A 23,330-nucleotide genomic window follows, 5' to 3' on the forward strand; every position below is an offset into this window, starting at 1 on the left:
CACGACAATGGTATAAAAAGTTTGACACTTTTCTGTTGTCTCAAGGCTTTAAACGCAGCCATGCAGATCATTGTTTGTATACGAAAAGGGATGAAGATGGTAGTCCCATCATACTTGTTCTCTATGTCGATGACATGTTGCTTGCCGGGAAACATAAGACAAATCTTGATGCTCTGAAACGTAAGCTAAATGCAGCATTTGCTATGAAGGATTTTGTAACAGACTTGGACACTCCAAGTCAAGAATCAATCGCGACAGCAGCAACTAACGACTTCAAAACAATTCACAGATCACAATAGATTTGCACTGGCACGACGGAGTTCCGTGTCTAGAGATATTGGCCTCAAAGACTGGTGCCCCTTTCGGTATTTCTTTATGTATTAAATCAATGTCAAAGTACAAAGAGCGGTTAGGGTTTCACTCTCAGACTCTGCGTCTAGATGCTCTGCAGAGTGAGCCCTAAACCGTGTATATAAAGATTACAAGGGATGCCCAAAAGCAGAGCCCCAAAAGCTTTCAGTTTGAAAGCAGTTTCTCTCTCTCTCTCTCTCTCTCTCTCTCTCTCTCTCTCTCTCTCTCTCTCTCTCTCTCTCTCTCTCTCTGAGCGCAAAATAAAGCAAAGCGTAGCCCAAAAGCTGGGATTTGCGTTGCTAAAAAATTTAATTTATTTTTTTTCCACCTTTGTGATTTTCGAAAATTAGGGTTTCTGCAAAGTTAAGGTTTTTGACAGAAATTAGAGTTTGCAGGAATTTTAGGGTTTCTATTGTCGGTAGCTACGTCATCACTTTGTGACATACCCCCCTCTTGAAAGCATTGTAATCGACCGCGATTACGCCTGCAAAACCGACAAAAGCCATAAACCGTCTTAGCAGACACTGACAGTTAGTACCTACGTACTAGGAACACAGATCTAGCACATGTACTAAATCGACAGTCACATCACACGACATCACGGGACATCACCAGACATCACATGACATTCAACATTCAATCGTATCATAGACCATGAATTATCGGCACTGTAGCTAGCAATCACATCTAGGTCCAATCGGGACTTCATCGATGTCCGATTGACTAACCCCTATTGCAACCATGTCTATCCGAGATCAATGAGACCAAAATGTTGCAGTCATTTCGTCTATCAGTTCCTGCACTTAAAAGAAGTCAAGAACAAATCAGTATCATAATCAGGAATTCCATTTCATAAAGTCATCTAGCAGAATACTGTTAGCTCTCAGTATCCCTGAGGCTCAAAGAGACATCAGTGACTTTAGTATCAAAATTAAGGCATCTGTTGACAAAGGAGCGGAGTAACTCCCCTCTTGTGCATCCCATTGCACCAGATCTTTGGCCAAGCTGAATTTCCGGGTTCCGTTTGGAGTAGACTATGCTAAACGAAAGCATCGAGGTAAAGTTTCACAATTTGAGGAGTATCTGCTAGGTCCTCCTGCTCCATCCACTTCACTTCAAAGGCAGGAAAGTTCTTGAACTTAACCAAGAACCGCCTTCGGACTTTACCTTTCTTCATATCCCTATGTGCCAAAATCTGTCCAAGAACAAGCGTCTCCTCGGTTTCTTCCACTTCAGGTTGCTCATCAGGCTCCCCATCATCAGGCACATCACCCTTAAAAGGTTTCAAGAGACCCACATGGAATGCATTGTGAATCCTCCAAGTATCTGGCACTTTCAATCGGAAGGAGACATCATTTATCTTGTCGGTAATCTGGAAAGGTCCATAGTATCGCATACTAAGCTTTGGAAAAAGCCTCTCCTTTCCTTTTTTCTTTCTTAGTCGTGTCTTCTCAAAACGTAAGAGCACCCAATCATCCTCCTTAAATTTCAAGTCGCGACGATGACGATCCGCTGCCTTTTTATGTCGTTCTTGAGACTTCTGCAAAGTCTCGCGAATATTCATCCGCTTCAAATATCTAATCTTTCGTGCTCAGGAAGGATGGAACCTTCGCAGCACTTTCAACAATCTCAAATGGCGTCTTTTTCGTCGAAGAGTGTATCTTGTTATTGTAGGCAAATTCCACCAAAGGTAAGTTCTTTTACCATTGAGTCTTCTGATCCGAGATACAAGACTTCAATAAATCTAAAACCACTGAATTGGCAATCTCAGATTGCACGTCAGTCTGCAAGTGTAACGATGACGAGAAATGCAACTGCATGCCAATGTTCTTCCAAATTGCCTTCCAAAACAAACTCATAAATTTGGGGTCTCTGTCTGAGATAATCCTCTCAGACGTGCCATGTAATTGAAAAATCATCGTGATCATTTTGTGTTGTTGGGAGATCAAAAATGAAATCCATTGCAGTACTTTCCTAGGGGTGGGTGGGTAGGGGTAAAGGCTGTAACAATCCTTGTGCCTTATGCCTGTCAAACTTGACCTTCTGGCATACCAAGCAACTGCGCACAAACTCTTCCACATCCTTCTTGAGTCTCGGCCAAAAGAATTATCTCTCTACCCCTTTTATGGTAGTAGCAATGCCGCGGTGACCTGTAAAAAGGTGGACAGTGGCATTCAATCATAACCTTTTCCCTCTACGGCTGTGTAACGCACAACATGGTTTTTTACATCAAGTAGCCTTCCCGAAGGAAGTATCCAGCTACTGTCTCCCCATCTCGTATCCGTGTGAAAATATCTGCAAAATCTGTATCTGTGGCATACTGATCGACCATACCCTCGACGCTCCTATGATGTATCGCGGAAATAGCCAAAACCAACGGCTTTCGAGACAAAGCATCTGCCACCACATTCTTCTGTCTCTGGACATGGACAATTTGGAAGTGAAACTGTGACAAGATGTTCGCCCACCGCATCTGCTTTTCCGAAAGCTGCTTCTGTGACAAGAAGTAGCGCAAACTCTTATGGTCTCTAAAGACAATAAAATCCGCTCCGAGTAGGTCATGCCGCCAATGAGTAAGAGCATGGATAACTGCCAAAAGCTCTTTCTTATACATCTGTGCTGTCATCTCCGGCCCAGAGAACAATCGGCTGTCGTAAGCAATGACATGGCCTTCTTGCATCAAGACCGCACCCCCACCCAGACTACGACCACAAGCATCACAATATACTTCAAAAGACTTCTACAAGTCGTGTAGTCAATTTCTTGTTCAATGTCTGAAAGGGAGTCACCTTTGTGGATCCCCATGAGAAAGAGACTCCTTTCTGTATCAAGATATGCAAAGGGGAAGCAACTTTTGCAAAATTTCGTATGAACCGCCTGTAGTACGAACACATTCTTCAAATCGGGCCAATCACGTATAGTCTCTATCTTGGTAGAATCCACTTGCACTCCTGTTGCTGAGACAAAGTGTCCCAAAAAGTCTTGAAGCAGATGATTTCTGTGTTCTGCCTCATTCTTGGAGGAACAATGATATCATCAAAGAAAGCGCCAACAAATAGCCTGTACTCTTGAAAAATCCCGTCCATCATCCGGTTAAATGTCGCAGGAGCATTGGTTAAGCCAAAAGGCATCACCATAAACTCAAATAATCCAAAAAGTAGTCCGGAGGGTTGTCTTGTAGACGTCTCCCGTCGCGCTTCGGATCTGATGATATCCACTCTTCATATCAATCATGCTAAAGCACGAGGATTCCTGTAAGCTGTCGAGTATATCATCGATCATAGGAATCGAAAATCTGTTCTTGATGGTGATTTTGTTGAGAGCTCTATAATCGATGCACATTGTCCAAGATCCGTCTTTCTTCAAATCCAGCAACAGTGGAGAGCAGTACGGTGAAGTACTAGGCTTGACAAGACCCTTTTCCAAGAGGTCTTTCACTTGGTTCATAATCTTTTGAGTCTGTACTCGGCTCACATGGTAAGGTGGCTGGTTCGGTGACGTGCTTCCAGGTATCAGGTCAATGGTCTGATCTTCAGGCCCTCTCAAAAGCAATCGGCATGAGTGTGGAGAAAAATCTTGGCGTTCTTTTGATCAGGTCAAAACATATTCAACCTTTACCCATCGTTCAGTTCTCTTCCAAAAGAATGAGTAAAGAAACTAAAGTTCATCAAGTACAATTCTCTGAGCCCTTCATTTATCAAAGTCGCTTTCTTGGCTCGGTAGTCAACCACAATGTAGTTCTTGTGGTACCAAGGGATCTTGAGTAGAACGTCACTCGCGTGCCTTGAACACCCCTGTCATTGCAAACGAAGTTTGCCAATGCTCGGTGTAATGGCAACATCCCATCCGGGTGCGAGTCGAACTACCTCCGCCTATGGCGTTAGTCTGTTGGGCGTAATTCGAAATCGAGCCGCCAATTCCCAGTGAAAAGAAGTTGGCCTTGGCTCTTTCAAAAGAGCTTCTTGATCCTTCACTTTGCCCCAAAAGCGGCAAAGTTTGTACTTTCATTCATTAGATTCGATGCAGGTCCCACGCCATATGGTACGAGGTCTGCTTTTCTATCTACCTTTTCTGCCACGTTCCTCAACTGCTCTCGAACTCTCAGGCCTATCGTCGTCTTTATCATTCTGTTCTTTCTGTGCCTTTTAGGGCACTTAACGGAGATATGTCCATGTTCGCTACATCCAACGCTCTTCCCCTCTTTGATGAAGCGAGCTCTCTCCTCAGGAGTAAGCTTGGGTCGTGCATCCTTTTTCTCTGGATTGCCCTTTTTCTTTCTACTTTCATTCCCAGAAGTATGTTCGGCTCGTTGTGTCATGGCCTCATCTGTGGGGTAGGTCAGACTATTAGAGTGAATGGCAAAGCCCCGCTTCGCAGACTCATCAACTCCTGAATAGAAGCTGACTTCTGTTCCAAGCAGTGATCTCGGATCTCTGTAGGTAGACCCAAGGTAAACTGCTCAATTTGTTCTCTGAACGAGATCTTCTTGAATGAAGAGGCGGGTAGAAAAGAGCTCCAGAATCTTTCACAGTAAGCATTCATTGTATCTTTCTTGGTCATCCGAAGATGGTTCCAAGCAGCTCGTATATCTTGTTCATATTCTTGCGTCAACCAAGAAGAAATAAAAAGCTTCTTAAATTTCAGCCATTTAACTGGTGCAGTCTTGTTTAAAAGAAGCGTGGACCACCAAGTACGAGCTTGGCCGAATCTTGGAGTGCTTTGAATAGCGTCCTCCCGCGAAAGCGATGTCAAACTGTTGTATAAAAGACAAAGCCTTCGAAGCATCTGAGTATCTCAAACTTGATCGAGTGGCCACCTTCCTTAAATTCTCGGACTTTCTTGCTTTTATCTTCGAGAAAGTCATACTGGTTGGCTTTGTAAAAATTCTTCTTGTTCACATAAAAGATCGGATTCTGAGCTGTCTGTAGATGAGTCCTCAGTAGAACTGTCAGTCTCTGGGCGAGATTTAGCCTTCTTTGCCTTTTTCTTGCACTTTCCGAAGCTTTGTTTCTTGCTTCGCTTTTTACCTTTTTTGTCTTCTTCGCTCGAATCTGAAGAGCTAGAAGAACTGTCAGAAGAAGAAGAAGAAGAAGAAGAAGAAGAAGAAGAAGAAGAAGAAGAAGAACTGGGTACTCCTTCAAATCAAACAGGCTTTTTCTGTTTCTTTACCTTGTCGAATGTCGACTAATGACCCAAATATCCCGGGAAGTCAATGCCTTTCTTCTGCTTTTTGCCGTGCTTTTTGGCTTTCTTTTGCGCGTCAAAAAGCTGAGCACTCCGTGCATCAACCACCTCTTGTAATTCCTTCTCTGAATACTGTTTGTGATCAGAAGGTTTCTTAAGAGCGGGTTTCAGGGGTGGTGTAGTGGTTTTCTGCCACTGCTTGTGCACTTCCTGAAAAGAAGTCTCGCTTATATATTTTGCAAATTTTGGGTCTTTCGCAAAACTGAGCATCATCTTTGTTGCATCGCCAATCAATTGCGACGCTCCATCTCTCGTCGCTCCGCCTGAGTAGGCCGAGGCGGGCCATACTCGCTGCCGGAATCTTCGTTGTGATCCCTGCCCGCATCTCCAGATGCAGAGGGAGTCGACTGATCCTTGCGTGAAGCCATAGGTGCCACGGGGAAAAAAATTGGGGATCCGATTTCCTGTAGAAGAGAAATCGGCTGTGCTCTGATACCACTGTAACAGACTTGGACACTCTGAGTCAAGAATCAATCGCGACAACACCAAATAACCACTTCAAAACAATTCACAGATCACAATAGATTTGCACTGGCCTGGCAGAGTTCCGTGCCTAGAGATATTGGCCCCAAAGACTGGCGCCCCTTTCGGTATTTCTTTATGTATTAAATCAATGTCAAAGTACAAAGAGCGGTTAGGGTTTCACTCTCGGACTCTGCGTCCAGATGCTCTGCACAGTGAGCCCTAAACCGTGTATATAAAGATCACAAGGGATGCCCAAAAGCAGAGCACCAAAAGCTTTCAGTTCAAAAGCAGTTTCTCTCTCTCTCTCTCTCTCTCTCTCTCTCTCTCTCTCTCTCTCTCTCTCTCTCTCTCTCTCTCTCTCTCTCTCTCTCTCAATGAGAGCATAATAAAGCAAAGCGTAGCCCAAAAGCTGGATTTGCGTCGCTCAAAAATTTAATTAATTAATTTTTTTCCACCTCCGTGATTTTCAAAAATAAGGGTTTCTGCAAAGTTAAGGTTTCTGGCAGAAATTAGGGTTTGCAAGAATTTTAGGGTTTTTGCTGTCGGTAGCCACGTCATCACTCTGTGTGATGTAGAGCATATTTTGGGCATGCGTATTAAAAGAGATAGAAAACTGAAATGGCTGTTTTTATCTCAAGAAAGATACATTGCAAAAGTACTTAACATATTTAATATGGCTGATGCTAAGTCTCTTGGGGTACCTTTACTTTATACACTAAGCTTAGCAAAGTAGATTGCCCAAAGGATGAGGTGGCATTGAAAGCAATGAAGGGAATCCCTTGTGTATGAGCTTGTGGTTCTCTTATGTATGCTATGGTTGCCACTCGTCCCGACATTGCTTATGCAGTGGGAGTTGTTAGTCGATATATGTCGAATCCTGGCAAAGCGCTTTGGGAAGCTGTCAAATGGATTCTGAGATATTTGAAAGGTACACAATGAAAGTGTATCTGTTATGGCAAAAGTGACTTAGAGTTTCAGGGATATTGTGATGCAGACATGGCAGGTGACATGGATACCAAGAAATCTACCAGTGGATATGCATTTGCCATTGCTGGTGGTGTAGTCTGTTGGTGTTCTAGGTTATAGAAAATTGTGGCATTGAGTACTATTGAGGCCATTTGGTTGGGCAGACTTGCAAAAGAACTTGGCATGCCTTCTCATACATCCGTGTTGGGTTGTGATAGCCAGAGTGCCGTCTATTTAGCTAGAAATGCCATGTTTCATGCGCGTACCAAACACATAGATGTGCGGTACCACTTCATACGACAGGTATTGGAGGATGATCTAGTCACCTTGATTAAGATCCATACACAGGATAATCCTGTAGATGTTCTCACCAAGAGTTTTGCTAAGGCTCAACATGAGCATTGCATACAACTGGTGGGAGTTGGTTAAATTAAAGGTGTCATTTATGCCTTTAAGTGGGAGGTTGTTGGGTTAAAGACATAAATAACCCCTTTTTGTACATTTTATACTTTGTCCATGGACGCATTTTTTTAAAGTCACTTATAATAAAAGTGGGAAAACCCAAAACTCACTTATTGAGTTTTCCCCAAAAACGTACAAGCTGTGTGTGTGTGTGTGTGTGTGTGTGTGTGTGTGTTTTCGATTGTGGCGCTTCTTCTCTGTTGCACTGTGCCTCTTGCCTTTGCCCCAATCCTGCGCTACATCGCGACGCGCACCTACCGGTACCCTCTGTTTCGCACTTTCATAGATGCTCTGAAGAGTGAGGCCCTTAGGGCTCTTTTATTCTTACAAGGGATGCCAAAAGCAGAGCCCCAAAAGTAGTGAACTCAAAAGCAAGTAGTCCCAAAAGCAACTGGTCAAAAATTTGCCAATAAAAGCAGCATCCCAAGTTGCGGAAATCCGCACAGTTGCCATGTCAGCATGTCAACGCCAAAAACAGACGTCTGTACAGCTTCCACGTCACCTGTCCGTACAGTGGCCACGGTGGCAGTCCGCTAGCTTGTCAGCGTGTTTCACGGTCCATACATGCCTCCACGTCATCAATCAGTGCACGTGTGTCTGGGCAGTACTGCCACGTCATCACTTTGTGACATTCTTTCTCTGCTTCTTGCGCTCTTCTCATCCTCGCTACAATTGGAGGAAGAAGAACTGTCAGAACTCTCGTAAGACAAAGAAGAACTGGGGTCGTCCTCAAAGCTAACACGCTTCTTGGATCCACTAGCCGCCTCGAAAGTCAATTTCCGGCCCAAGCAACCAGCAAAATCATCTAATTTGTTTTTTTTGAGAGTGCTTGCTTGCTTTCATCATCTTATTGACTTTCTGCTCAAGACCTTCGTCAGACTCTTCTTGTGAGTACAATTTCTTCTTTTTGGCTGTTGTAGTCTTCAAGGTCGACGTGATAAGTGAGTGCATGGCGTGAGAGTGAACCTCATCAAGAGGATGATTCTCTAAATACTTCACATAGTTCAGGTCCTTGGAGTACTTTATCATTCTTTTTGTATGTGTGTCAACCTAGAGTTGATGCTTGTACTCCTTTTGTTGAGATCCTACGTCGAAAACTTGCCGGTGTCCTCTCTCGATTTCTCGGGAGGAGGCTTGCTCCCACTAGAATCTTTGTCAATTCTCTATGTTCCCTCACTGGGATTGGAGTGCTTTTCATCTTCTTGTAGACGGATAGTGGGTGGAATACTGTCCTCTCTGTCGGATTCACTGCTAGAACCCATGTGTGTTGCAGAAAATGGATCGGATCCTTCATAGAAGAGGAAACATATGGGCTCTGATACCATAGTAACAGGCTTGAACACCTAAGCGAGAAACAAATAGCAACACACGAAGAGGAACTGCAACAATTGAAAGAGAAGAGGAGAGTTGGAAGAGTTCCGCCTCCAGATGCATTGGCCTCGAAGATTGGCACCCCTTTCGGTATTTCTTTTTTTATTGATCATGAAAGTATAATATCCGGGGGTCCTCTCTATCTGCAGTGCTCCCAAGCTTATCTGCGGAGAGAGACCCCCAAGGCACTTATTTATAGGTTATCCGGGGCTCTTAAACTGGGTGAATCTGGGCTTATCCTGGATTCATCTAGGTATATATTTTTTATAGGTTATCCGGGTTCCTAAACTGGTTGCCCTAGTTTATTTTTCAATTGCCCAAAAGTTGGTGAGAAAAACTCATGGCCAAAAAGCTGTGCAAGCATAGGCTCGGTAGCTCGCATTTTGCGGCACATTCTGTGCTGGCCGCCACGTGAGCAACTTAAGCCTAAGGTTTTTAGGGCTTCTGTTTTAGTCTCGCCTTTTGGCTTCAATGGCCACTTAATTGGCCTTGTCCCTATAATGCCATGCCAGGTCATCACATTTTTGACAACTTTAGAAGTTGTAGTGTGGAGTTTGATTTCTAGGATTAGTCTTTGAGACGTGTTATTCTTGTTAATTTAGAGTTGAGTACTTGTTTCAAGTTTTCATCGAGTAAGCTTCTTTCACTTATTTTGCTTATGGCTTTTCTGAAAGCATTTTAAGCAAATAATGATTTGTTTCATCGAGTTTTGGTTAGTAACAAATAAAGTGATTTAGTTTTTCCCTTTTCAGTTTTCTTGAGTCATTCGCTTTTGTATTTTTGTGAGTGTTTTATCGCCTCTCATCATTCATAAGCTCAGACTATTCTGATCTTATGAAGGTATATTTGTTTTAGTAGTGATTTTGAAGTTGCTTTTGTAAGCCAAGCGTCTTTAAATACGAGGCAAGGTTGAGTAAAACAGATAAGGGCGTGGTCCCACACAGTAAACCTCGCTTTGGAATTGATAAAGCAATACTGCCAGGGGCACTCAACTTGAGGACCGTCACTCTCTGAAGAGTAACTCTGCCTCTTCTGTCTTATATGCAAATGCAAAGTGTTTTCTTTCTGTTTGGCTTTCATCTGCTCAGTTCTGGTTTAAGTGCTCGATTGAATCATCCGACTAGCGGGTGGTTACATAGACCCAGGTGATAAGAGTAGTACAGTCTTATGGGACATCAATTTCAAATATTCAGGTGACTGAGTCTCCACCCTTAGATGCTTAGTAGTTTGAGGCTGTGCTTGTAGTTACTCCCTCTTAGGTTTCTGCCTGTTTTGTTTGCATGCGTGGGGCGCAGTTGTGTCCCCTTTTATGTGCTTGCCTGTGCTTGTGGGATTTGCATGTGCTTGGGATATGTGTCTCTGCATGTGTGTGGGGTAAAAAGAAAAGGAAGAAGAGTTTACTATCCTTTATAGGCTACTGTTGACCTTTAGGACCAATCAAGTGCATGGATTGGCTACATTCGACTGTGGCTGTGGTTACAAATAAAAAGGGAACTAATCGAAAAACTAACATGGCTGTGGACGCCTCTTATGTGTAATTATCTGCTGGATGGACGATCCAGTGTCCATGCTATCATCAAATAGTAAAAAGTAGGCAACAGATTAGAACAAGGATCACATGTGAACTGTTGGAGACGAGACAAGAGAAGGTGGAGTTCCCTTTTGAAGCAAATATGCGCCCCTAGAGGTATTTCGCTAAAATAGAGTTCTTACAACCGCTGTGTGTAACGGCACACATAATCTGATTACAACTGGCACCGAGGCCACTATTTTATAGATACTTTGGCCTAGAAGCAACCTCAAAAGGTTGTCTATTAAAACTGTCCACAAGAAGCATCTGCAGTTAATACTCAGCTCCAAAACGCTTCAAGTGCTAAAAACCTACCACGTCAGCACTTTCCATACAACTCTCAGATCAGCAAATTCCGTACACCACCGTGTCATCCTGTCCATAAAGTCCATGATTTGCTGGGCTTGATTCAGGTCATGATTTGGTGCCCCATCTGTTGTTCCATATGGTTTTGCTTATGGCTGCCCCGAGAGCAGGTTGCCATTTTTATGACTCATAAGAGCTTTGGGTTCATTGATAGTGATCCATTTGATAAAATTCTAGATGCCCCACAGATATTTGGGGAATGAATGTTGTGTGAAATTATCTGGATTTTTCTTTCCCTCCTTGGAGTACAAGCAAGCATGCTATCATTTTACTGTTTTCTGTTCTCTCGGAATAATTCGCCAGTCAAAGCTTCTGTACAGAATATGAAGAATTTAGTTTTTGCATGGTACAAGCTTCTGAGCTCTGCAGCAACTGCCTATAATTCTTTGAACTGATGTTGAGGTCAATCCCATTGACTGTGTGGGCCCTTGCACTTTCTTTGTCTGTTGTAGGAAAGGAGGTCAGCTCATTTGGATCGCGCCAAGTGGTGGCCGTGATAGACCAGATCCAGCTACAGGAAAGTGGAAACCTGTAAGTTCTTGGTCGTTTTAGGCGACTTGAAGCCGCGAAGCTGAGACTTGAAGCTTCCTTGGTTTTTCATTGAAGAGGGAGTCTTGCATGACCAAATCGTTTGCTTCAAATTCACATGATGAGTACTGACCTAGTTTTGACTTGATATAAAGTGCAACCACTTTTCTAGTGACCTCATGAATGTTATCTCTCTCTCTAACTGTATATAAATCAGTTCTGAAGCCAGCTGCGTCTTCATCTCTGTAGTTTTCTCTTGAAGGTGAGATGCATATTTAGGTCTACTTGAATGAATGAAGGCCTGCTAAAGGAAACTGGTATCTAGTTTTGACTGAACATATAAAGATGCTTTTTCTATTTGGAAGTAACTCACTACTTAGTACAGAGTCCGTTCTTTTGAATGCATTTATGTTCATCATGTTGGTGGCAGTTCAAAGGGAAATATCACTCTTCAATGTGAATTTTGTTGGTTCTATTTTGGTCACACTAGATTTGAAAGCATGTTTTTTACTGTATTAAGTTGAAGCTGGTAACTTGAACGGGAGGCTCATATTTGTAAGTGGCCTTGTTCTGTGCTTTGTTGGACTGTATGTGAGGTGCATATTTCTATGCAAAGCGTGCAACGTGTCCAAGCCAAAGCTATTCAATGCTTATGATCTTTGTTATGTATTTATGCGCGCACACTTTATTATTGAAGGATTATGGCTGCATAACAGTTGCAACCGTGTCATTGTTTTTCTTGTTGTTTTTCTGCTTGTTTATCAATCGACTAGCTTTGGCTTTATTTGATCTATAACTAAGCAGCATAGTAAGATTACATTTGTAAATAGGAGTGCTATACAAGAGAGACCTAGATTTTGTGCAGGGTGACGTGTAAGTCCATTGCATGCAGGCTTCCTTCGACACAAGCGCCATCGAAAATATCAGAAGGCTTATGGAGCATTCGAAAGCTCCTGGGCATTTATATCCTCAAGCTCTGCTGTGTTACAATGTCATGCCACCTCCAAATCAGGTTGTTTGTTCTGCAGACTTCATGGTCTATTCCGTTTACTAGTGACAATGTTGGATCTTTGGATTGATTGGCTTTATACTCGTGAAGGTTGAGAAAGAAATTGGGGAGAAGCGACTTCTTGGATTTACGGCTGTTGGCTTATCTGTTGGTCCTGAAATGCTCTTTAAAGACCTAACGCTGGGCTGCGATTCTTCTGAAGAGGTACTGGATACTGTAATTTTGCCTGCCTGCGTAGTAATCTCAGAGAGAGAGAGAGAGAGAGAGAGAGAGAGAGAGAGAGAGAGAGAGAGAGAGAGAGAGAGAGAGAGAGAGAGAGAGAGAGGAGAGATGAAATGAAATAAAATGTTATATTAACGTCTTCAGAAGGCCAAAATGACCTATGAGACCAAAAAGTTACAACTGGTGAATCTGATACCATTTCTGAGTATGGAAATTACTAAGTTACAAAGAACTAACACTAAAACACTAAGGAGAAAGGAAATAGGTGTGTGTGTGTGGGGGGGGGGGGGGGGGGGGGGTTTTGGTGGGTTCAGATGAAATCTCTGATTGTCGCTGTCGATCTCATCGACCTCCTCCATGGTCAGTACTCTGGTTGGACGTCTTGCATGTCGAGCTAAAGTGATCTGTATAGAGAGAGAAGAAGAAGAAGAAGAGAGTTTTAACGTCGTAAAAAACTATCCCAAGAGACCTTAAAGATCTAGCCGATGAGGAGTTGAACTCAAGACGAGAGAGAGAGAGAGAGAGAGAGAGAGAGAGAGAGAGAGAGAGAGAGAGAGAGAGAGAGAGAGAGAGAGAGAGAGAGAGAGAGAGAGAGAGAGAGAGATGAAATGAAATGTTATATTAACGTTTTCAAAAGGCCAAAGTGACCTATGAGACCAGAAAGTTACAATGCGGTGTATCTGATACAAAGTCAGATTAACAAAATAAATTAAACTAGGATAACAAAATATAAATACTACGGGATCCTAAACTAAGCAGTACGAGAGAGAGAGAGAGAGAGAGAGAGAGAGAGAGAGAGAGAGAGAGAGAGAGAGAGAGAGAGAGAGAGAGAGAGAGAGAGAGAGAAATGAAATGAAATGTTATATTAATGTCTTCAAAAGGCCAAAATGGCCTATGAGACCAAAAAAGTTACAATTGGTGAATCTGATACCATGTCTGAGTACAGAAATTACAAAGGTACAAAGAACTAACACTAAGACGCTAAATGGGGGGGGTGTTTGTGGGTTCAGATGAAATTTCTCCTTAGATGAAATATAAATACTGCGGGATCCTAAACTAAGCAGTACAGAGAGAGAGAGAGAGAGAGAGAGAGAGAGAGAGAGAGAGAGAGAGAGAGAGAGAGAGAGAGAGAGAGAGAGAGAGAGAGAGAGAGAGAGAGAGAGTCAGAATAGGCACCGTTTGGAGATTTTCAAGTAATAGAATCAGCTTTTTTTCATGGAAAGAAGAGAGAGAGAGAGAGAGAGAGAGAGAGAGAGAGAGAGAGAGAGAGAGAGAGAGAGAGAGAGAGAGAGAGAGAGAGTTTTGTAACTGCAGGCAGCCGAATGTTTTGCTCAAGAAGCTTGGCAGCTTGTCAATAAGCAATACAGTGTGCTGAGCTGGGCTGTGGAAAACAGAGAAGGCAGTGCTGCCTCCACAGATCTAGTAGCACTTTCACAGCCCTGGTCTGTAAACACTCGTGCAACGAAGGAAGAGCCCAAAATTCCTTGCCATTCTTCCTGAAATAGAGTGGAATTTCTTTTTATTTAGTAACAGTTAACAGAGCCGTCAGTGGGAATGGATGCGCTTCATTGTCGAAATGATTATTGATTAATTTTTTAGCCGGCAGGTTTCGGAGAGGGTTACAGCTCAATGTGTAGCTCCTTGGCTCATTTCAGCAATGACATGGAAACTGTCATGGCGATGTGGCTGCAGACCAACCTCAATATCCTGCCTTCTCATTGTGGCTCTTTCTATGGGTGTTCGGCCCTGACTTTGTGCCTTATCCAACCATTCAACCAATCTGTTAGTCCTTAGCCACCTTTTGGCTGTTATTTATTATCATCATTGAGAGTTAGCCTCCAAATGTAAAGCTTTCTATTCAGAATGGTTTGTCTTAATCTGTAATCATTCAATTAATAGTTAACGTAGCTCCCTTGAATTATCATAGACTATATTTGAATGGTCTTTGCTCACAGTTATTATTGTGACTTTATATCATTGTTCCCTTTCGTCGGGATACTGTAAATGAAGTTCTTCTGAACATTTCATACTTGCAGCTATTGTATGCAATTTGAAAGTTGAAGGATTCAATACATATTTAATGCTTTGAACATGGTGTGTGTGTGTGTGTGTGTGCGCGCGTGGGTATCTTCAAGTGGAATATGTTTTTTTCTTCAAGATATCTCTTAGAGAGTCTCTTCAAGTTGCCTATGACTTGGACGAGCTCCGTGTCAGCCATTACCAGCTCTACTTTGACTGTTTCTGAGTTACAGTTTGTAATACTTTCTATGGGTTTTCCTCGCCCTGGGGTTTCCCATTGTTTGATCTTTTTCGTGGGTTTTCCTCGCTTTGAGGTTTCCCACTTGTAAAGTAGTCAAAGCAGATTTTCAAAATAAAAGGGGTGTGTGGGTATCCTCTGTGAGCAGTGTTTGGGAAAGTGTGTCTCAGCTTACTTGAAGATTAAATAGCGCAAGATGAAAAGGAAATAATCGGAAGGCCATGAACCCATTTTAGCCAACAATGTCTTGTGTATTTTATGATTGTTCTTGACAATGGTAACTGATTTGTTTGTTTGAACTTCAGTCATGTCTACAGGGTTGCATAAGTGTTGTACACAAGAGAGAAAGTTAGGGGAGCATTTATCTATGCTGAAGAAGGCAATAGATAGAGGTCTATTCTCTGGCCTCTATCAAGATAGATAGATAGAGGCTTCAATCAAGATTCAACCTTGGATATTGAAGTTCAAGTTTTATAGTTTTTTAACTATCTTGAAATACGCGAAAACTTTTGCTGGGGTTACTAGACCCTGGAAACTGAATTCAAATAGGGATTGTCCCATGATTCACACATTTCTACGGGATCAGGTTCCCTGGATGTACATCTTTCTTTATGCAAATTGTCTTGAATATGTCTACTCATGTAAATTATCCTGGTGTTCACATCCAATCTTTTAGAGAAAACTTTTAACCAGGTGAAAATATGTGACGTAAAAACGTTGCTCATCATGTGCTTCCTAAACAAAGATTTATTCCTGACTGACATAAGAACGATAATATTTTTGACATAAAGATGTATACAAGAGTGACGTACGAACAATGTTGCAAGATGGCGAAATTATAAGTTCTAGAACAAGGAAAAGAGGGAGCAAGCTTGGGACTCATTCTTTGTACCTAAAACTCATCACCCACATCCATGAAAGCATGGCTAATGAAGCTAGGATCGTCCTTTTAAGCCTCAATATTTACTGCCCATCACCCATCTCTATCAAAATTTTCATGGATGTTGCAACCACGGTACTTGCCTATTATGTCCATATATTGCATTCATCACCCATTTAGCTCTTACCTTCTAGGAGTCCATATCATTCTTTAGGCACTCAACCTCTCCATGGATGTTGAACCCAAACTTTTGGCAACACATCTTCTTGCCCTCCATGGCGCTTCTGCAGTAGGTGCCTAGGTGGCGGTGACATTACTATATCTTGGCTTAATTTGTGCATAAAAGGTTTAAAAAATAAAAATAAAAATGTTGCAACAAGTAGAAAAACCATAATTCAAAAAATTTCTTGTTGGATGGATATTTTTGCAACATACCTAAGCATTACACCTATAGAACAATGCTCTTCAGCTTGTGAGTAGATTACGCCAAAGGCACGAATCCATTACAGTGGAGGGACCACACATTGTAAATTTGATGCTAGAAAGGGTTTTCACATTAGATTGTCGAGACACGTGGTTGGTTTCGTCTATTACCCTCTTTTGGCCAAGTCCACTACTGGTGATGTTGCCCTATAGCATGCATGGGATTGGCACCTAGTGTGGCATGGCAACCTTGTTTGAAATTCAGTCCATATACTAAACCAAGGGGATAATTTATCACACTAACGTATCATGACATGGTAGATTTGATTTATAACTTGGTAAAACCATATTAGTAATTAGATGTAAAATTCACAGCGAGGAGAGTGTGCAGAGGAGGGCTTTTTCTGTGCAGAGTTGTGATAGCCGTATGGAGAAGAGCGTGCTGAGGAGTGCATTAACACTGTGGAGAAGGCGTTTGTCACTGTCACCTAAGACTGTCCGCCAGTGGTTCCAGATTTTCTCTCTTTCAATCTCTCACAAGAAGCCTTCATTTTCTCTCTCCTCGGCATTGCCTCTCTGCAGGCCATTGTGACTCCTCACATCTCAAGTACTGCCGCCTTGCGTTGGCCTCAGAGCCCTGCGTTCAAGCCTTTCTTGCTATGGTACTGTTGATTTTGGTGCTTTTGTCGCAGCTGCTAATGAGGACATTAATGACAATGAAGAAGATGATGATGGTGAGCAGGGTGCAGAAGACGATTAATGGCTGCCTTTTCACTTACTCCGTCAGCTTCTTCCTCTTGAAACCGACATTGCACAACTTGCCATGGAGCTTTACTCTTCCTTATATAATTATGTCCTTTCAGAGAAGGCTTCCCTACAGTGATCACACAATGGCCATGGTTGTTCTGAGCTTGATGCTAATAATGGGAATGTAGATTGATGCATCCATAATATGCCCTTCAAAATGCTCTAGCAGGTTCTCATGACCCCTACCATACCCATTTGGTGCCAAGCTTGGTTGCGGCTCGCCAGGGTTTCAAATAACCGATTGCTCCCTTTCGATGCCTCTGTGGAACCTCACACTCTGGGGCACACCGCACCCCTATTACATTAGCAGCATAGGCCACAATCCGAACCACAGCAACCCACATCCAAGATCCATCCCAAATTATGGCTATGGTGGCAGTGTGGTCCTTTTCCCCAACAACAGCACCATCACCGACACAGCTTCTTCCCCTCCTCTATGTGAATTTAGTCCTAATTCTCCAGTGAGCAGCTTGACAACCTCAAACTTCTATGCTTTTAAGGATGCAGACCTCAGCTTTTATCAAGAGCACTACCTCCTTTTCAATTGCACAAAATCAATGGGTTCACGCCCGGAATCGGTAGTTCTGACCCCCTCGTCTTCTGCCTGCAGCAAATACATCAATTATTGCAATTTCGGTGAGAGCAGTAATTGCCTTGACTATGTACCTGACAAGGAGCTTCAATTGGTGACGCTCACTACCACTTATGGATGCTCATTTGTGAGAAGATTTAATATAGATGTGCCCCTTTCTACATGGGTCCCTGCAACCCAATTGGCATGGGGCCCAGTTCGACATGCTGATAGCAGCAGCTGCCAAAGTTCAGGTAGTGAATGTGGTTTTGATGTGCAATTAGAGGACAATCGTTTCCAATGCTACTGTGAAGATGGAACTCATGATGTTAGCTGCCACGAGGGTTCAGGTAGGCAAATGCTCGAGCATTGTGCAAAAGAAATATGGCACTGACGTCTAAACATTAACAATAATTGAGGATGCTGGGGATGCTCACTGCATGGTAGAAGCTTCTCATGACTTGACACCTATTATGCTTTTCATTATTTTTCAGTGCATTTATGAGAATTATGAGGTGAATTCTTGTCACTAGGTATGCTTTTTATGATATGCTTTTCATTATTTTTTTGGTACTTTTCCCTTGTATGAGATTTTTGATTGGTACATAATGGCCGACGTGTTGGACAACCGAGTATGATGCAATTGGCTCGTAAACTATTTATATGAGATTTCTTTGCAACTAGGTTTGCAGCAATTGACTCTATGCCTGTAGGGAATGGGCAATATTTCACAATGCTCGCATGCGATTCGGGTTTAGTATGCATTTGAATGATGTATCTTGCATTGATCTATGTGCATAAGTTTTGTTTGGATTGATCTTCACTTCTGATTTTGGTCAGACCGCTCCATTATTTACTTACTGCTTCCACTAAACTCCAAAAACACATTCCAATACACCCCTCTTGCTACTTCCTGACAACACCTGCACAAATCCTTCCATTGGCAGGCCCTCGTGATTCCTCACCTTGTTTAATTTCACATTTCATTTCACAGCCTCACATCGCTTGACTTTTCTTACATTCTATAACTTAGTTCTAGTCAAGATTCAGGAAAGTCTCTTTTATTAAGCGGCCATCGACTAAGTTTCCTTCCCACAAAGAAACGAACCAGAAATACTAGCATAAATTTAAAATTTGTAGGATTTTTGAACTATTTTTTCACATATTTCACCAGTTTTTCTTCCCTTTACCATGGTTTGCAACTAGGTAGTCTCCATTTTCAACCGGCTCAAGGCCAAGCTGAGGCAATCCTTTCTTGAACACTGATTCTACTTAAACTCAACCTAATGATTTTATCACGTTCTAATTATTTTAGAAAGCCACCGTGTTTTAGAAAGCCCATGTGCAAGTTGGTCAGAGTACCGTGGGTCCTATAAGCCGGTTGTGCAGGAGTTCGTAACCCACGTGGTGTTTGTTGTTTCATTCCTTCAGCAAGGCAAGGAAGTGGAGGAATCTATGACACTAGTACGAGTATCTACAAGGCTCTAGAGACCTTTGAATTGCATCATTAGCTTCCGAGTAGCGGAAGCGAGTTTCAAGGGGGGTTACAATTTTAGATTTTTAAAAAAGGGGAAAGTGAAGAGATCCCCCCTCTGGATCAAATAGCAAACGTAAGGGAGGGGATAATTGGGTGTTCATAGAAAATTGGCCTTCAGTGCATTTTTAAAGGACAAATATTAAAAATTCTTGGCTAGTTTGGAAGGTCACCTTGATGGAAACCGGTTCAATTTGGAAGATTTTAGTGTAAAACCGGTTAAAACCCTAAAAGTTTTGCCATTGGTTGCTAAAAAGGTTTTTGGTGAACATTGAAAGGGAAGGCATGAAGGCGTAGGGCATGTGGTGGCACGCGGAAACTCGCACAGGAGCCAAGAGCTTGAGTGCAGGAGAGGACAGGGCATGGCTGCGGATACTATACTCGATCTCGCGAACTCAAATCCTTCAATTAACCTCGTGAGTGCTGGTGGATGGCTTCATTGCGCAAGAAGAAAAGGATGTCTCTATAGATCTCACTTGAATACGCAATTGGAAGAAAAAAGAGTATCTTTACAAAAACCTTTAACCTTTGGCATGAGTGGTTTGACAACCTTCCTTTCGTTTGTTTGTTTTTTTTTTCAAGCCACTTACATACCTGGCACAACTATTAAAAAACTACTTTATGTGTCGTAATCCCCCGAATATTCCCCTCCCAAAGAACTCCACGTCGGCATAGTCCTGCGGCACCCTCGGCCCATCTTAGCCTCTCCTTGTGCCTACCTCCTCCCTCCCTGAGTCCCCTGCTCCGCTCGTCATGTGAGCACCTTCTCCTTGGCCCGAAGGAGGGCTCACTGTAGAGAGAGAGAGAGAGAGAGAGAGAGAGAGAGAGAGAGAGAGGGGTCTCTCCTGAGTTCTCCGTTGCCTTCGACTGCAAGCACGAAGAGAAAAGAGGGAAGTAGTCGCCCACCACCTTGCGAGAAGGGGGTCGTGCGCCACCCGTCTCAAAATCTGCCCTCCCACTTGCCTCGCAGCCAAACCTCTGGCCTTCGCCCCTAACGGGATCATCTCAAGATTCCCTTGATTTTCGTAAATCGTTCCACCCATATTCGCTCCAATAGCGAGAGTTGAATTATATTATACTACCACCAACCAACCCAACAAAATCCATGCTCAACATGTAGTAAAAAAAGAATGTCTTTTTGAAAATAGCAGTAAGCTCTCCAATAGAGAGAGAGAGAGAGAGAGAGAGAGAGAGAGAGAGAGAGAGAGAGAGAGAGAGATGCTCAACATGAGCCGTGGCCGAAAGGAATTACGAGTGTTTGATAGTCATAAAGTTATGTGCTTTACAGGGAGTCCTTATTTGATACAAATCCCAATTTTTTAAAATCATCGATCAATCCCTACATCTGCTAATAAGGGAGCCATCTGATGACAACAAGGTTCTTGCAATAATAAAACAATTTAATTTTGTTTGCAGTACTCACAATAGTGAGTGTAACATATGTCGAGCATGGTTGCCGTTTTGATTCTTTTTGTTCTAATATAATAATAAAATAATTTAATGAAAATAGAAACTACCATTTCATGCATTTACACACAATAGACTTCTTATTTACCAATGGGAACAAAATTGGATATAGAGCATAGGAAATAATCAAAGAATTCAATGAAATGTACCCATATGAGACTCTTACATGAAACGACTCAAATGCACACGTGTTCACACTTGACCCATTGGCTTCATGCAAGTGAATAAAAAAATCCATTGAAAAATTGGAAAAAAATATATTTTAATACTTTCGTAGAAAAAGTAGGTTTGATTAGCGTAGAAAGTAATAAAACAATTTAATTATGGACTTTTACGAGGTCCTTAAACAAAAGGAAATATCAACAAAAAAAATTGGACGAGTCAATACTTCACATCCTTGGATCAAACTTATTCATCCCTTTTTCTCTAATGCCTTTCTAAAACATGCCAAACATGAGTTTTCTATGGTCTCCGACAATGCTTGACCAATATGCTTGAAGAGGGGTTAATGATGCGTGGACAAGTAGTGAACAAAGCTATAATTTAAGGTTTAGGGGCTACATAAGGCCTTAGTACAGGGTGGCATTTTGGGTCCAATTGTGGACCATTGATAAAGCTTGTTGATTAGTGTCACATGGCAATAAACTTTCTCTTTTTATTATTTCTCGTTGGCCTTTGTGATAGGGTGTTGACATTTGTGTACCTCTCTCTTTAAAGAGGGGCATTGAGTATTGGATAAATTCACTCACACACGACCTTTCTTTTTCTCAATGTCTTACAATGCTTTCGATTGTTTTTGTAGTCAGTATATTTATGCTTTTAAAATTTAATATAATTTAAGTATTTCATTCTTACATTTATTCTAAAAATAATAATATTTTATTGTGTTCACAAATGTTTTCAAGTATTAATGTCATTTCTTGTTTTCTCTTTCATAAAGAATTAAATTCCTTTCAATATTCTTATGTAGGCCATAATGAACTTTGACCTTGTTTCCATTGTTCTTTATTTTCATGCCTATACAATAGGATGGTTATGAAAAATCAAAGTTCTACCTCCTTTTGTATCTTTTGGCTCCTCAAGACATAGGCTCTACTTGACACTTATTGTACATTGACTCTAGCACTCACAACTTGTATAACAAGTGATAAAATCACGAAGGCCGGCCAATGAAAAGGGCACAACAATCTAAGGTAGTTTTACCAAAACAAATTACTCTAAGTTTAAGGTTTCTTTTTCACAAAAAACAATTCTCGGCGTAAAATCAAACCAAGGATTCATAAAATGACAAAGCAGCACATCACTTGATGCTTGGATGAATCAAAGTTGATGAGAAAATCATCTCTATTTTATGTTTTCTATTGGAGTTTATGGAGTTCTACATCAAGGATCATGTTGCAAGCATGCATAATTCAATCTACTACTAAGCTTCATTCAAAAGCCAAGCCTTTTGCAAAAGAACGGTGATGAGTTTCGACCTTTTATTTTACAAGTGACTGCATGGGTAGACCATGTTAACGAGTTGATGGCTTGACAAACAAAGAATAAGTTATACATCATATAAACGTATCTGACCGCTTATTGGACCAAACATTGTTGCTTAAGATTTCACAACCAGTATAGTTTTTAGAAGCAGTAGTGTTCACCACCATGCACTTATTTTTGCAAATTAAGCACCAACAAGCTGGATCTCTATCAGAGCTCTTGCATGGTTGCCTCCCCCATGATCATCACATTGTAACAACAACTTGAGCATAGAGACACCAATCGCATCCGAGGTCGGAATCAAGATTGTCTTGAACACAACTGCAAGGGATCTGCAAGTATTGCAAGATTTCACATTGATTGATCTATTTGCAGAAGCCATGGATATAGTGTCCCAGACATACGACTCTCATTCACGAGATGCCTTATTCAACCTACCAGATTTATGTCTTCAAAAAATTCATTGTTTGTAGGTCGCTTCCCAGTGAATAGTTGTAGTAGATTTCCCCTTTGAAAGTGCACCTAAAGCATTTGGTAGTACTCTAGAGGCAAGTAGCCAAGTGCCCTTGCCAATGTGCCCATGCTCAAGTGAGTGTAGAGAGCACTTATTAGCCTTGCCATGCCAAAGTCAAGACACTCTAGCCTCAAGCTTTTTGTCAACAAGCAACACATTGCTGGACTTTACGTCCGTGTAAATTATATGGGGTGATCAGTATTGATGTAGAAAGCATGGCCCTTGAGTTGCCCCGCGTGCAATTTACTTTTGATGTTGCAATGTGTCAGTCTAAGTTTCATACTCTCATCTCCATGCACCGCATCATCTAAGCTTCCGCTTTCTAGGTACTCAAACACTAACAACCTCTCTGTGCCCACCTTGCAATAGCATAACAAGGGCACAAAGATTCTATGCTAAGTCTTTCCCAGAGTCTTTATCTCTGCTATGAACTCTTTCTCCTTGATAGTTGAATTGTAGTAGCTTCTTGATGGCACTGTGGAGACCCATCTTTTATCTCAGCTTTGTACACTTTGGCAACTCCCCCTATCACAATTAATCTCTCTTGGATAAAATTGTTTATCGTCTCTATAAGCTATGCAAAAGTAAGCTTTCTAAGAGGCCTCTCAAAGGTAGCTACATTTATGTTGAAGGATTTGATCTCCCCTCCCATGTTCAAGTTGTTATTTCCATGGCATGATCCTAGATGAAGATTGTTGATATCTTTGGATATGCTGCCCTCAAGTCTATTGTAGGAGAGGTCCAGTACCTATACAATACTGGGAGCTGGATCATCGTTTAAGAGGTCTCTTGCGTAGAGCTAGAGGAGCTACATGAATTCATCAATGGAGTTGGGGTG

At 41.9% G+C, this 23,330-nt stretch overlaps 1 protein-coding gene across 1 annotated transcript in view; it reads left to right on the forward strand.

The window, feature by feature from the left end:
* LOC147462004 (glycerol-3-phosphate acyltransferase, chloroplastic-like) overlaps nt 1–14,475 on the forward strand; it is a 114,919-nt gene extending 100,444 nt beyond the window's left edge. Inside the window, exons 9-12 of the mRNA XM_086509478.1 lie at nt 11,248–11,326; nt 12,216–12,335; nt 12,423–12,536; nt 13,869–14,475. Coding sequence (XP_086365604.1) covers nt 11,248–11,326; nt 12,216–12,335; nt 12,423–12,536; nt 13,869–14,054 — 499 coding nt within the window. The 3' untranslated portion in view covers nt 14,055–14,475. The remainder of the gene's footprint in view (nt 1–11,247; nt 11,327–12,215; nt 12,336–12,422; nt 12,537–13,868) is intronic.
* Nucleotides 14,476–23,330: the final 8,855 nt, after the last annotated feature.

This window comes from Adiantum capillus-veneris, chromosome 3 (genome assembly GCF_014529385.1).
Source record: "Adiantum capillus-veneris isolate H3 chromosome 3, ASM1452938v2, whole genome shotgun sequence".
NCBI classification, from domain to species: Eukaryota; Viridiplantae; Streptophyta; class Polypodiopsida; order Polypodiales; family Pteridaceae; genus Adiantum; species Adiantum capillus-veneris.